This window comes from Apis cerana, linkage group LG14 (genome assembly GCF_029169275.1).
Source record: "Apis cerana isolate GH-2021 linkage group LG14, AcerK_1.0, whole genome shotgun sequence".
Lineage (NCBI taxonomy): Eukaryota > Metazoa > Arthropoda > Insecta > Hymenoptera > Apidae > Apis > Apis cerana.
The window spans coordinates 5,911,206-5,925,277 of NC_083865.1; the positions used below are offsets into that span (position 1 = coordinate 5,911,206).

The 14,072-nt window shown below is 28.8% G+C and overlaps 1 protein-coding gene across 1 annotated transcript in view; it reads right to left on the bottom strand.

Annotated features, from left to right (window-relative positions):
• The window catches only part of LOC108003141 (trehalase), a 66,097-nt gene extending 52,405 nt beyond the window's left edge, over positions 1–13,692 (bottom strand). Inside the window, exon 1 of the mRNA XM_062084213.1 lies at positions 13,607–13,692. Within this exon, the coding sequence (XP_061940197.1) occupies positions 13,607–13,677 (71 nt within the window). The 5' untranslated portion in view covers positions 13,678–13,692. The remainder of the gene's footprint in view (positions 1–13,606) is intronic.
• Positions 13,693–14,072: the final 380 nt, after the last annotated feature.

Consider the following 14,072-nt stretch of genomic DNA (forward strand, 5'->3'; position numbering starts at 1 on the left):
CGATAGAAAACGACCGATTCCAGTATTCTTATTTCTCTGCAATTCGGTTATTTTTATTCCTTTAAATTTAATTACTTCTCAGTAATTAGTTTCCCCTCCATAATTCTATTTTACGGTTTCATTTAACGAAGTTTCAATAAACCGTGGTAACGATGATGAAAATATCAAACACGCGAATTCATACTCCTCATCATCATCATCTTCCATAGTTTTAGATACAAGTTTTAACCTCCTTTAGACTAAATCGACCCTGTTTTTCACGATAAATTACCTATCAAAAATTTGCATTTGCATATTGAGAGTATATATTTGCTAAAGAAAAATTGCATAGCCCAATTTACAGAGATTCGAAATTTTAAAGAAACATTTCACCAACCATTTATTTAACCGAGGCTTCGATAGGGATGAAATTTCGACTACGAACAAAACATCTTTTTCGAAAAAATAGCTTCACATCTACAATCTACAATCAAAAAGAAGAATCAGAGAATCGAAAAATTTAATCCTCCTCCCATAATTTCTCCACCCCTACCACTACAATGGTGCGAAAAACTGTGTCAAAGTCTCGTCCATTCATCGATTGGCCATTGACGCCCTCGATGATGTCCACCCTTTGGTCGATCAGTGGCCACCGGTGGCCACTCGAACCCCTTCCCTCCTCTCGTTCTACTTCGTTCCAAGTGTCAACCACTTCCGTGGCCGAGTGCCCTGCATTGAAGATCGGCTGGGAATAATCTATCACCGGAAAAGGCCTCCTCCCTTCCCTTTCACCTATCCACCCTCCTCCACCAACGTGATGAAATTCGGAAAATTTTCCATAATCGGGGAAAGTAATCTCACCACGGGGACGGTAGAGATCCGGGATACCCAAGGGAGAGGATGGAGGTGGAACGATGTTTCGGGCGACGAGAGTTGTGGATAATAACTGGAGAGAGAGAAAGGGTGCGATAAAAAGGAAATTGGCAAGTGTGAGGAGAAACAAGCGTGCTTGAGAAGGGAGATTGTGCGAGGAATTAAAAGGGAGGAAAGGGTGCAGGGGATATTATAGGGAGAGGGGTGTTCGAAATTAAAAAAATAAGAGGAGTGGGAGCTTGTAAAAGGAGAAAGGGTTTTAGGGGGAAGAAGAGAGAAGAAGGGAGAGAGGAGGAGAAGGAGGAGGAGGAAGGAAATAATAGTAAAGGAAATGTGATCCCTGAAAGGAGAGGGGAATCATTTTTGAAATGTATGCGTTTACAACAGAATGGGTTCACACGGATTGGAATAAGATTTACCAATGGATCGGAAGAAAAAGAAATATTATATTGCGAGAAAACAAGTTCGTTGTATCGGTGTAAATTAATGTGAAAAGTAATAGCTTCGGTAAGTAAAAGTAATTGTCGTTGAAAGTTAACACTGTTCCAATATGCACGTGCAAATTAGAAACTTTTCTTTCTTCTTCTTTTTATACAGAATCACTGGAATTATCTTGGAGAAGGTGAAATTAACTCGAGGCTGATTCGATTAATCGATCGAGCACCTTCTTTCGATTATTTTTATCCTGTATTTCGTGCCCGGCCTGCATTTCAACAAAGATACCACGACTATTTTTTTTTGTTTATCCGTAATGAACTGGAAACAATAGACGAAGACGATACATTAGAAGTAGGAAGTTTGCCAAATTTTAGAAACGGCATCCACGTCAAATTGCCACAACGCCTATTGTTCGACGCTCGACACTCGGGCCATATTTTTTTTTTTTCTTTTTCTCCGCCAATTTTCCACCCCGAAATTCCTTATTTCCTTGCCTTTCCCCTCCCTCTATCAGTGTGAAAACGTAAAAAATCACAGCTGCGCGTTTTCATCCCGCCTCTTCTTTCTTCTTTCGCAGTAACGAGTTTCGTTGATCGTCGAGCCGTTCGATTCCTTTTTCCATTTTTCTTTTCCAAGATTTACAGCCGCGAAACTTATCGTTCTCGCGCATTTTTCCAGCACGAAAATTGACGATTGAAAATTGTTATATATTTTTTTCTCAATCGTGCAGTTAATTAACTTGTTAAGAGGCAACGTGTTACGTGTAATTTTTCCAATTTCTTGTATTAAGCGGAATATTTTAAAATATGTACGTTCAAAAAAAAGGAAAAGGAATTCCAAGAATCATTTTCTCCTGTCGATTCCATTCGTGGAAGTTTCAAGAAATTTTTTCGAATTATTAACACGAAATTAACAATTTGCAATTAAATTTCGTTCAGAGAAATTTTTAAATTTCACATTGAAAATTATGAGTGATCCTATTTACCTATTTAAGGCAAAGGGCACACGGAAACGTGGCATAAAATTCGAGTTAATTAAACTTTCTTCCTCTTCTTGAAGCTTGTTCATAGGTATTAAAACCAAAGTATTACAAAAAAAAAGAAAAGTCCACTTCTCGTTAAAACTCTCGAAAAATCAATGGATTAAACCGATGAAATGCAATGCTCCTTCTTTTTTCCTCATATCTTTTTTATTTATCTTTTTTTCTTTTGCATTTCCAATTGAGAGATGCCACACGAGATGCTTTACGTTGAAAGCTTTACACGGATCGACGATTTTAATGCATCCTTGTGACATGCACAATTGCAAATGTTCATTTTTGTGCTGCGAGACCGATCGTGTGTGAATCGGTTCGCGTATAATCGATGCGTTCATTTCGAATGCGGATGCTCTTGCATGAATAAAATCGCAACGACCATGCTATTTGCTCGAATTGCTATCCCTAAATTGTCCTTAATGTACGATCTTGTTGTTTCTTGATATCTCTTGATAATTGAGAAGAGGATGATAAATAAGGAGTTTTAACGCGTTTAAAATGATCAAAGAGTAAATAAGAGGGAAATGAATAATGCATGTGAGTTTGTACCAGGATTTTGAGGATTGATAAAAATTGGAAATGGTATTCTTCCTGTTTGAGGTAATTAAATATAATTATTCTAGTATAGATAAATTTTTAATTATCATTAATTTTAATGTCGATGATTTTTATCATTGAAAGGAGTGTCCAATATTATTTAATTATCATTAGGACATGGATTTTTCTTCATACGTTTTTTCACCTCTGATTTTATATACGTGTTGTTTATTAAATACGCTCAATGATTCATGGAGAGACTTTAAATCGTATATCTGATTATCATAAAGTAATAATAATTCGTGTATTAAATCATGCGATTTAATTACCGTTTATTTCAACATCGATGAAATTTTTAACATTACATCTAGTTTTATTAATGATTAATTTATTCCAATATCGAGATGTTCCAAAATTATTCGATTTTAATACGACAATCATTCCTTATTCTCAAACATTTTTCTCGTCATCGAACTTAATCGTATATTACAAATACAGAATAATTATAGAATTTTCCAAATTTTCCAACTCTTTCATCCAAACAACATTCTGCCCTCGATTTTTCGTCGACTTATACTATATTATTTGTCGATTCCTTATTCTCTAAAATTTTGCAACTCGTTTTTTCCACGTCTATTATAAATGTTTATCGTTCATTGTAAAAATCGCAGAAAATTGTTGCTTCATACTTGTTCCCCAAGAAAAAGAGCCACATGTTATGAAAAGGAAAAGGAAGCATAACGAATTGAAACCAGAGATCGTTGCTGTGCTACACACCGTGAAAAATTACAATATAATAGAGCCTCCATTATGCGAAACAAGAAAACAAGATCGTTCGGATAAAAGAATTTTCGGATAATAAGATACGAAACGAATTATTTACAAAAAAAATTGAGATAAATGGTAGGAAAAATCACTATAAAAATTAAAAATTCCATAAACTTAATTCCCAAAATTCGACAAATCTCTTAACACACAAAGAAACTTTCCATTTCATCCTTCCGTTCTTTTTTTTCGCCATATAATTTTCCATTGTTACGTACTTTTCCCAATTCTGTATCACTTTCATCCATCATTTCTCGAGTAAATTTCTCAAATACTTCAATATTGAATATTGCCTAACCAACAATTTTATTTCTTTTATCCCAGTCTTCTATACACAGAGATGAAAATGAAACGAACAATGACATCCCGTGATCTGAGAATTCTCATGGCCGCAAACTTGTGTAAAACGATAAACGTTTCGATCTTGTCGCGCTATTACATTATTTCCACCATATTCCGATAAGGCAGAACATCCGTAGTTTAAACTGTTGAAATGCACGAGTTGGAATACTTAGATTGCCAGAACTTGAAATAATTTCAATGCGTTGTTTCGCATTAAATTGAAGAAAAATCTCCAATAATCGCTACGCAAATATTTTCAATCCGTGACGACGAAGCTTCATAAGTTGTTCATTCATTCGTGTCGAACAATAAAAACCTTCGCCTATGGACAAATATCGAGGATTTCTACGTATTTAACGCGGTTCTGCTCTCCTTTGAATGTCGAAATTTGAATATCGAATACGGTATCTTTTCTTCCGTAGAATTGAATTTTACAATCTAGATTTCCCTATTGTTCTCGATATTTAATTTTGTTCTTTGTCTTTCAATCGAATTAATGCTGCTTGACAAATTAATAAATTTTCCTTATTGTTTGATAGAATATTTTCTGCGTTACGTAAATACGTTTGTTGTACTTATTCGTCATTTTCGATGAGATTATTGTTAATATTAGAATTCTATCGGAATTCAATCGTAAAACTAAGTGTATATCGGATAATAAACTCTACGTCTACATGATTTCTCATGATTTTTTTTAATATCGAAAAATGTTGATCGGGAAGAGAATATTTCTTCAAGTAGTTTCTTCATTAAAACTTTACAAAGTGAGAAAATGTTATTCAAAATTCATTCATAAAGTAAATTCTGCCTGGTTGCTGCGCTTTCCAACTTCGCTGTAAACTTATATATCTCCCCCCTGTATCACGTACAATTAATTCCAAAAATAAAAAAATTGATACTGGAGGAATTACTATGCACAACAAAAGTCAAACCGGTTATCGTTCAAAAATTATATATTTCGCGTGGCAAAACTTCCTCCCTCTTAAATTCATCGAAATTATTTAGAATAAGTTGTAACGATACGATAAATTAATTAGAAAATTGATATTATTATAATTATAAAAATTATTTACAAAAGTCGGTCGATCCGGATTCGCTGATATTGAGAAATCATTTCAAATTCTGTGAGAAATTGCACAAGCAAAGGAATCTGATTGCAATTCACGGAAATTGTTCGAAATAAATTGAAAGGTTTAGCGTAACGCAAGGGCGCGATAATTGAAAGAGGACGTTAATGATGCGAGCAACATTATCTGCGCTTCCTTTTAATGTTGCAAGGAAACCCAAGTTCTCCGTCTTAATTAAAACTTGCAGTCTCACGAGACGTCAGTCTCGTGAAACGTGAAGAATGAATTAAACAGAGAACTGTGTATCATCTGTGAACCTTGCTCAAAAATATTTATAATTTTCTAACTTGCTTCTAATGCTTCGCGAGTAAAAAAGATGAAAATAATGATTGTTGCTGAGGATGAATCTCTATTTCATTGTCGAAATTCAAACATCTTCGATAAAAAGTACCGTTTTGAGGGAAGAAAGAATCTTCACAATGAATTTACTGGATGAAATAAAGATTTGGCGTGTTTGACATATTTATAATTTTTTGAGAATTTAATTAGAATGAGTGAAAACTAACTATTGATATTTATTAATAAAATCATTTAATAAATCATATTGTACAACATATTGGTAAATTTATTGCACGTTATGTTCGTATATTCTACATATATATTATTTTTTCGAATTTTCTTTCCAATATTTCTAACCTGTCGATGAATAAATAGACGCGAAACATTTTCTTATTTTATCCTTTTATGTGAAATTCAGTCGTTCAGCATGGCTAAGAAACGCACACGTTCAAAGTTATACGAGCAATGAATTCTCGGTTGAAGGAAACCTGCATTCATCCAGAGACACGGTAATTTATGAAAGATGCGATGGCGCGCGTGTAAATATTCATTCTCGGCGAATAGTCGAGTGGAATTAAAAGAGAAACTGGAAACGACATGAGAATATTTATACAAACAGACGAATTTCTCCGATTAAAATATCTAAGCCCTCTGAAAAGTTATTAGATTTCTTTTTTGTTCATTCAACTTACAAAAATGGTATCATAAATATTAGGTCATCTCACAAACGATGTTGTTTGATGAAAGTGAAAGAAAACAGAATCAAACTATTATGATTGTAATTTATAGTGAAAGATAAAATAAATTGTATGTAATAAAGAAAAAGAAATTCTCTTCAATTATACAACAAAATATACAACAAAAATAATACTAAAAAAAAATTAAATAATGTAATTTAATTTTGTTATTTATTTTTGAAACATTGGCATTGTTTATGGAATAACCTGATATTAAGGATACTTAAGAAGACACAATACACATGAGAAATTATTAAAGTTATCAAAAACTCGTTCAAAATTCGAAATTTTTAATAAAAATTGAATTTAATTCCTCTCAGATTCATCAGTTAACACAATTTTTCTCGTATCAAAGAATAGAAAGAACATTCTCCAGAATTTCATCGACTAGATGTCAAGATTCAAAAGGAAGAAGCATCCAACGATTCACGGAATTTTCATTACTGGCTGACAAACTTCTGACTGTCATTTCGAGACGACAGAAGAAACTGCTCGCGTTCTTCGCCTATCATTATTTAATCCTAATCTGACCGTGATACTCAAGAAACTATCTGGTATGCAATAAAAGGGATCGCTATACGCACATTAAAAAACAGGATCTTCGAATTTTTCGCAAACTAGCCCATAGATCCTGGGGTAAATTAAATTGCCACGATAAACACCTTCTCATCCAATTTTAAAAAGATAAAATAATTTTCCATCGAAAAAGATTATCATTATTTGCACTCAATTTAAGTCTCAACTTCAATTAATTCCAAAATAAAATTAAAAAAAAAAAAAAAAAAAAAAAAAATTTCTATTCAAAAAATTACAAAGTCATTTCTTTGTTGTTTAATATTTAATATTAATTTACATTTCCGACATCATTTTTTAATTGGAAAATTAAATTGAAATTAGAAGAGAGAATTGGACGATGTGGAAAATTTTAAATATTTATAACAACGATCCAGTTTATCCCCGTACAAGTGGAAAAATAATCGTGAAATAGGAGAATTTTCACACGTTCAGGAATGTTATGCCGCATCGAGCATGCTAAGACTATAATCACTCGGATAAATACTAAAAAACGAATTTTCTCCCACGAATTATTTCACTGTTTCTATAGAAATTCTATGCTCTCCGTTTCCGTTCTTTATAAGCATCGATCGTATGAGGGAGCATAGATTAAATTCAACTACTCAAAGTAACCACCAAGCTCCCCTGCTTAACTAAATTACTAAAACTAGAGCGAATTGAGTAAAACTTTAAGTAATTGGATTCTACACTTCTTTTTACACCTTCCCAAATTAGTTTGATTTTATTCTGGACATTTTATATTATTTTTGTTTCGAATACAAATACAAATAATTTTGAGATATAATTATTCTATTACATCGAATCATGATTTTATTTTTCTTTTTTTAATTTCATAAAAAGATACCTTGAAAACAATTTCCAATTTCTTAAAAAAATTTTTTCCCTCACCTTATACATTGCAAAATAAAATATTGGAAAAATTTAACAATCAACGATTGTACCCTTAAAGAATAATTCAACAGCTTCAATAATTTATCAAAGATTAAAATGAAGAAAGTTCAAAAAAATCATTTCTCTTCTACTCTATCAAATTTCATGTTTCGTTCAATTTAATTTCATTCATGAAAATATGTTTTACAACAAATTACGTTTCTTATGTTGTTCGTTTCAATTTGTTATTATTATTCATTAATTACTTTCCCAAAATAATTAAAACGAACGAAATTTGCAATATGCCTCAGTTTGGACAGGCTAATTATTTAACAGACATTTGACAGAATGTGCAACCAAATGGAAATATGCACAATCAAACGTTTCCATGTTCGATTAAAACCATACACCGGAATAAAAGCATTAAAGTTAACTTCGTTAACTTTTGAGGTGATTTCATTTCGTTGGAAATTCCGCTGTAATTTGAAACGTGTTTATAACGTGTGCAAAAAGGAAAACAACTTTTTAATTAAAACGTGGTTCTATTTCTACGAAGTCTGACTATTCACACTGATCCCACTATATATTTTTTTTTAATTTATCATTATTATTTCTTATTTAAAACGCGCGAAACAAACGATCAAACCTTTGCGATTTATCATTTTTATTTTTCGTTTGAATAATTTATTTCAAATTTTTTTTTTTTCATCTAAAACTCGACGATACTCGAAATTAAAAAAAGATTTTTAGGGATATAGAATCGATATTCTTCTCGAGAAAAAAGAAAGGCAGACTGGAAGTACATTTAGAAGGATTTAAAAGTGGATAAATGCAGCTTCTTAGCCGCTTTCTTTAATCCTAAAACCTTGTCTCACGTCTCAAAAGCTGATATTCAAGACGTATAAGTACATGGCTTTACTGAATATCGATTGAAGGATACAATGGAAATATGGTAGAAGTATTTTCTTCCTTAAAAGTATGCGACATGTAACATCTGATTGTATTTTAAAAACTTTAAATTTTAGGAAGGAAGAGAGAAAAAAATTCCACTTAAATATTAAATCGTCATATCGTTGAATAAATAATCGTCAAAAAAATGTGACTTCAAGTTTTTCTGGAAAAAAGTTTAAAGATGGCTTTGAAACATTAATTAAGTTTCGAGAAAAAAAAAACTATTTCAATGAACGAAAATATTTTTAATTAAACGTTTCTGAACGGAATCTCCATTTTAGATAAAGTTACTTGAAATAATGCACCAGAGTTTCCTTACATTTTTATCGAGTGGCTATTGGATGGAGCTTGTTCGATTCAGGTGGAAACTTTACTGCTTGTAACATTTTCTCGATAAGAGTCCAACCTTTTATCATCTTTCCGCTTGCGATCTTGCAACTCTTGTCCCATTTTGCCTATGATCTTTCGTCCGTTCAATTTAATTGCTTATAAATTTCGAAATATTTTGACGAAAGAAGAAATTTTTTCGAAAAGTATAGAAAAATTTTCAAAGGAAAAAACTTCTTTCCATTCGACTTAATGTTTATTTACAAATATTAAAAATAAATAATCTCCCTTCCAGACTGTCTGTAATACCTCAGCTTTGATCTTTGTTTATGAAAAGATGAGAAATTTAATAAGAGAAATGTTATAAAGTTCAAAAATAAAAAAAGGAAGGTAACGATTCAATTTTTTATATGTGACGAAGGAAAATTACGATGTTAATATACATACGAATATAATGAATTTGAAATATTTATTATCTCAGTTCATTGTAACTATCTTCCTCTTCAATTTTCGCAAATCGAATTTTTATTGTAAAATTAATGATAAATAAATATTTCTCTATCATCTAATATTCATAATGAACAATGACAAAATATGGATAAAAATTAAAAATGAGGAAAGATAGTATCTTAAAGGATCAAAAAAGGCACGAAATAATAATTAATAATAATTCTAAAATCAAAATACTACGATTTAATTAATCCAATCTTATTGCTTAATCGCAGGCGATTAAGCAATAATCGTTGAATTAATCGGTGAATTAATCGCTAAATTAATCGCCAAGGAACTCTGATAGATTCGACGTAGCATGGATTATTAATGCTCGAGAGGTAATATTCTCAACGAAGAAATTCCAGGTTTCCTTCAAGATTTCCATCCCTTCCGCTAAAGGGTAAATATAATCGAATATCATAAATTCATCCCATATTTGCAGCGAACAGTGATTTATAGCCATACCCACGCCACCTTAATTTATATTTTCCTCTCTTTAAAACCGCTATTATCAACCCTTAAATCTTCTATTTCTACTCTCGTGAAATCTCCACGATTGCGTGAAATTAACTGTCATCTGACTATTTTTTTTCTTCTTCTTTTTCTTCCCTTTTTCTCCGTTAAATTAAATCGATTTCAGTGACTATATTTTCTATTCATTAATATACAGTGGACAGTTTAATGAATCTTTTTAATGAACTGATATACGATTTAAATTTTTATGAAATGATTTTTTTCTTAAATTAAATACGAGGGCCATGTATTTTCATTCTAACACTAAGTGAGAATTTTTTAAACGCTTGGTTAAATAGCATAAAATTTTCTTATGCAAAAATATTCGATATGATTATAATATAAAATAATAAAATTAGATTGAAATAATGACTTCTTTTTCCCTCCTTTAAAATTTCAATTTTGTCAACTATGTAATATTAAAACTAAAGTATCTTTAATGTATAATAAAATTTAATAGAATTCATCAATCATTTCATAATAATTTTTTTTTAAATTGCTACAATTATTTTGTTAATTATCATTAATTAACTAATTATTAAATAATTGGCTTCAATTGTATGCAAAATTTATATAAAATGATATAATTCTTAAAGAGTTGAGGAATTGTCCACATGTCTATAAATAGATATACATAAAAAGGGAGAAAAAGGAAGAAAATAAAGAAGAAAAAGAAGAAACTTGGCTGGTATTATAATTCCCTTGATAATAGTTGCCAACAACTTTCGTTAAAAGATTTGGAATAATGTATGTTTCTCTACATGAAATGGTTCCATACGTGCTTTTATTTTGAAATATGAGAAATGCAATTCTCGTTTTTGATGGGCTATTATAATAGAAATGGTAAGAACGATAATTCTTTCGAAATTCTGACATGAAATTTACATTATCCAAAAATCCAATTCTATTTACATTTATTAAAATCCATTTGGAATTTTAAAAAAAGAGAATTCAGTGTAAAGTATAACGAAAAAGTTCACGAAGTTTCATATAGAGCTTAATACTTGTAACGATGCATTTATCCCTTCAAAAGCAAAAGTAACATTGAAATACTACGTCGAACTGTGTCGAACAGTTTATAACTGGTTCACAGAGAATGATAAATGGATATCGAAGTTCGCTCGAATTTTTCCTTGCCAAGATTAACGAAACGAAGCAAAGCTCTCACGTATGATACAAGATAAAACTTTTTATAAAATAAATTCTTATGAAATTAAATGTAAAAGAAAAAGCCAAAAATATAAAAGATTCATAATTTTATTTATAAATACTCCAAAGATACGTGATGACATATGTGAAAATTTCAGTTTTATCTTGAGAAAAATGTGAACGAAATAACAGAAGAAATTATCGAGAAAGAAAAAAGAAAAAAATTTGATATTTCTGTTATATTTCACATAAAAATGTTTTAATTGTTTCGCGGTGCAAAGATTGTTTTTTTATTTATGACAAGAGAATTTATCGCTGCAATAAGTTTCTAAATTTTATCGTAACCCGTAACACGTGCTTTAAACTGCCCGACACTTTTGCGTGAAAGCATACAATCTATGTTTTATAACGTCCATAGTATGGAACATAACAAAATTGTTGTCGTCGTTAGTGAAAAGCATTATCCTTTTTTGAATGAAACAAACTTGGTGTTGTTTAACACATTTACCATGTAATCTACCATGTAAAAAGTTGATTGAACTCATGAATATATTTACATTAATATTCAAACATTATAATATGAAAGATTCATAACAAAAAGTTTTTGTTCAGTTTCAATTGTTAGATGCACAATTTTATGATTCAATTAAATATCTTTTTATAATTTATATAATATAATATATTAATATAATATAATATTATATATATATATTATATATATATATATAATATATATAATATATATATATATATAGAATATATTATATATATATAATATATATATATAATATATTATATATATATAATATATATATATAATATATATTATATATATATAATATAATATAATATATTAATATAATTTATATAATATATTAATAATTATACAATATTTACAATAACTAAAATATTTATAATAATTGTATATTTTCTTTATATTATATAAGTTTATATTAATCTATATATTTATATAGATTATATTCTAATTTATATATATTTATATAGATTATATTCTAATCTATATATATTTATATAGATTATATTCTAATCTACATATATTTATATAGATTATATTCTAATCTATATATATTTATATAGATTATATTCTAATCTATATATATTTATATAGATTATATTCTAATCTATATATATTTATATAGATTATATTCTAACCTATATATTTATATATATATATTATAATCAATATCTTTATATTAATCTAACAATGTATAATAAATATCTTAGAAATAGTTTTAAAATGGAACAAAAATTGTAAAGTATTGTGAAGTATCTTTCTTCACACTAAAGAAACCAAACGTTAACAATAATCATTCTTGTTATGAATCTTTTTATTAATTAGATATAATTTTAAATTTGAATAAAAACAGAAACTCATAGTATCATCATAATGATATTTATTTATATATTTCAAACAAAAATTATTACATAGAAAAAATAACATATTCACATTATAAATAACACAATATTTAAATAATATTTAAATTTATTTTCTATATAAAATAATAAATTCAAAAATATTATAATGTTTGAATATTAATTTGTAATTAAGAAAATGTTTTCTTAAATTTTATCAATCTTTTGAAAATAATAACAATAAATTATTGAAATGTCAATAAAACCTACATTAACAACTTAACCTCCAATTCCCAATCCCATATTTCGTACGATTTAATTGTATTTTTATTTTAGAACTAAAGTTTTCATTACATTAACAACTTAACCTCCAATTCCCAATCCCATATTTCGTACGATTTAATTATATTTTTATTTTAGAACTAAAGTTTTCATTGCATTGATCAGCTTGATGAATTGCATGCACCTAACTTTTTCTCTTAGTAAAATTGAAATTGAAAATTTTTACCTTACTTTCGAAGTTTATCAGCAAATTTGAGAACAATTCATTCTTCGTGAATGTGATAAAATTCAGCATGCGATTTGTTTTCGTAAACTGTTGCCAAAATTGGCATCCGGATGGACTTGTTGTTTGCATCCTGAAGAAGACAGGTTTCTCGGTCGATTCTCTTAAAATCTTCTGTGAATTCATGGATACGCTATTCATGCAAAAATTTAAATGCATGATCAAATTTTATTCAACGAAAAATTTTATTCTTCGAAGAATCAATTTGAATATTATAATGAGATAAAAGATATAATAATATATATATAGTTAAATACTAAAGAAAATTAATCCATTAATCGCAAATTAACCTCTCAAATTCTCGAGTATCGATATTGTATCTCTATACTTGTATCATTTTTAGTAATCAAATTTATATTCTCGAAATTATTAATCAAATAAATATAATATTTCTATTTATTTACGAGACTTCGAGATTTCTAAACTAAAATTCCTAAATTATTCAAAAACTATCCTAAATTAATCGAAGAATTTTGGCTAACCTACAAGTCGGATTGAACGAAAAAAACTCACGAAATTATATAATTTTTATATAATATTTAATAATTAATTAAATAAACATAATATTAATTAAATAATACTATTAATAGTTTATAAATTATAACGTAATACGTACCTATAAAAATTCTGCGCAGTTAGAAATTTCCATCGACGACACACCACAATTTTCAACAGACTATGACGCATAACGCCACATGCACTAACTAATTCATCTAGTGGGTCTTAGCGGTTTTCTGATTGGCTCGAGCTGCGCAACTCATTTATTCGAAATTGCGCGCGGAAATTGAAATTTTATACATACATAATACATTTAACAATTTTGAATTTTTATAATATTAAAATCTTATGAAAGTCCCTTGATTAAAATTAAAATAAAAATAAGTTATTAAAATCAATTTAAGATAAAAATTAAACAAATTAAAACAGATTCTAAAATATAATAAAATATAAATTAAAATAAAAAGATTCGAAATAAAAAGGTTAAGTTTAATATTATTCCATGTTTGTAATTTACATTTACAATTAATATAGTTATAATTATATTCTTTTTTTATATAAAATAAAATAAAAAAGAACAAACT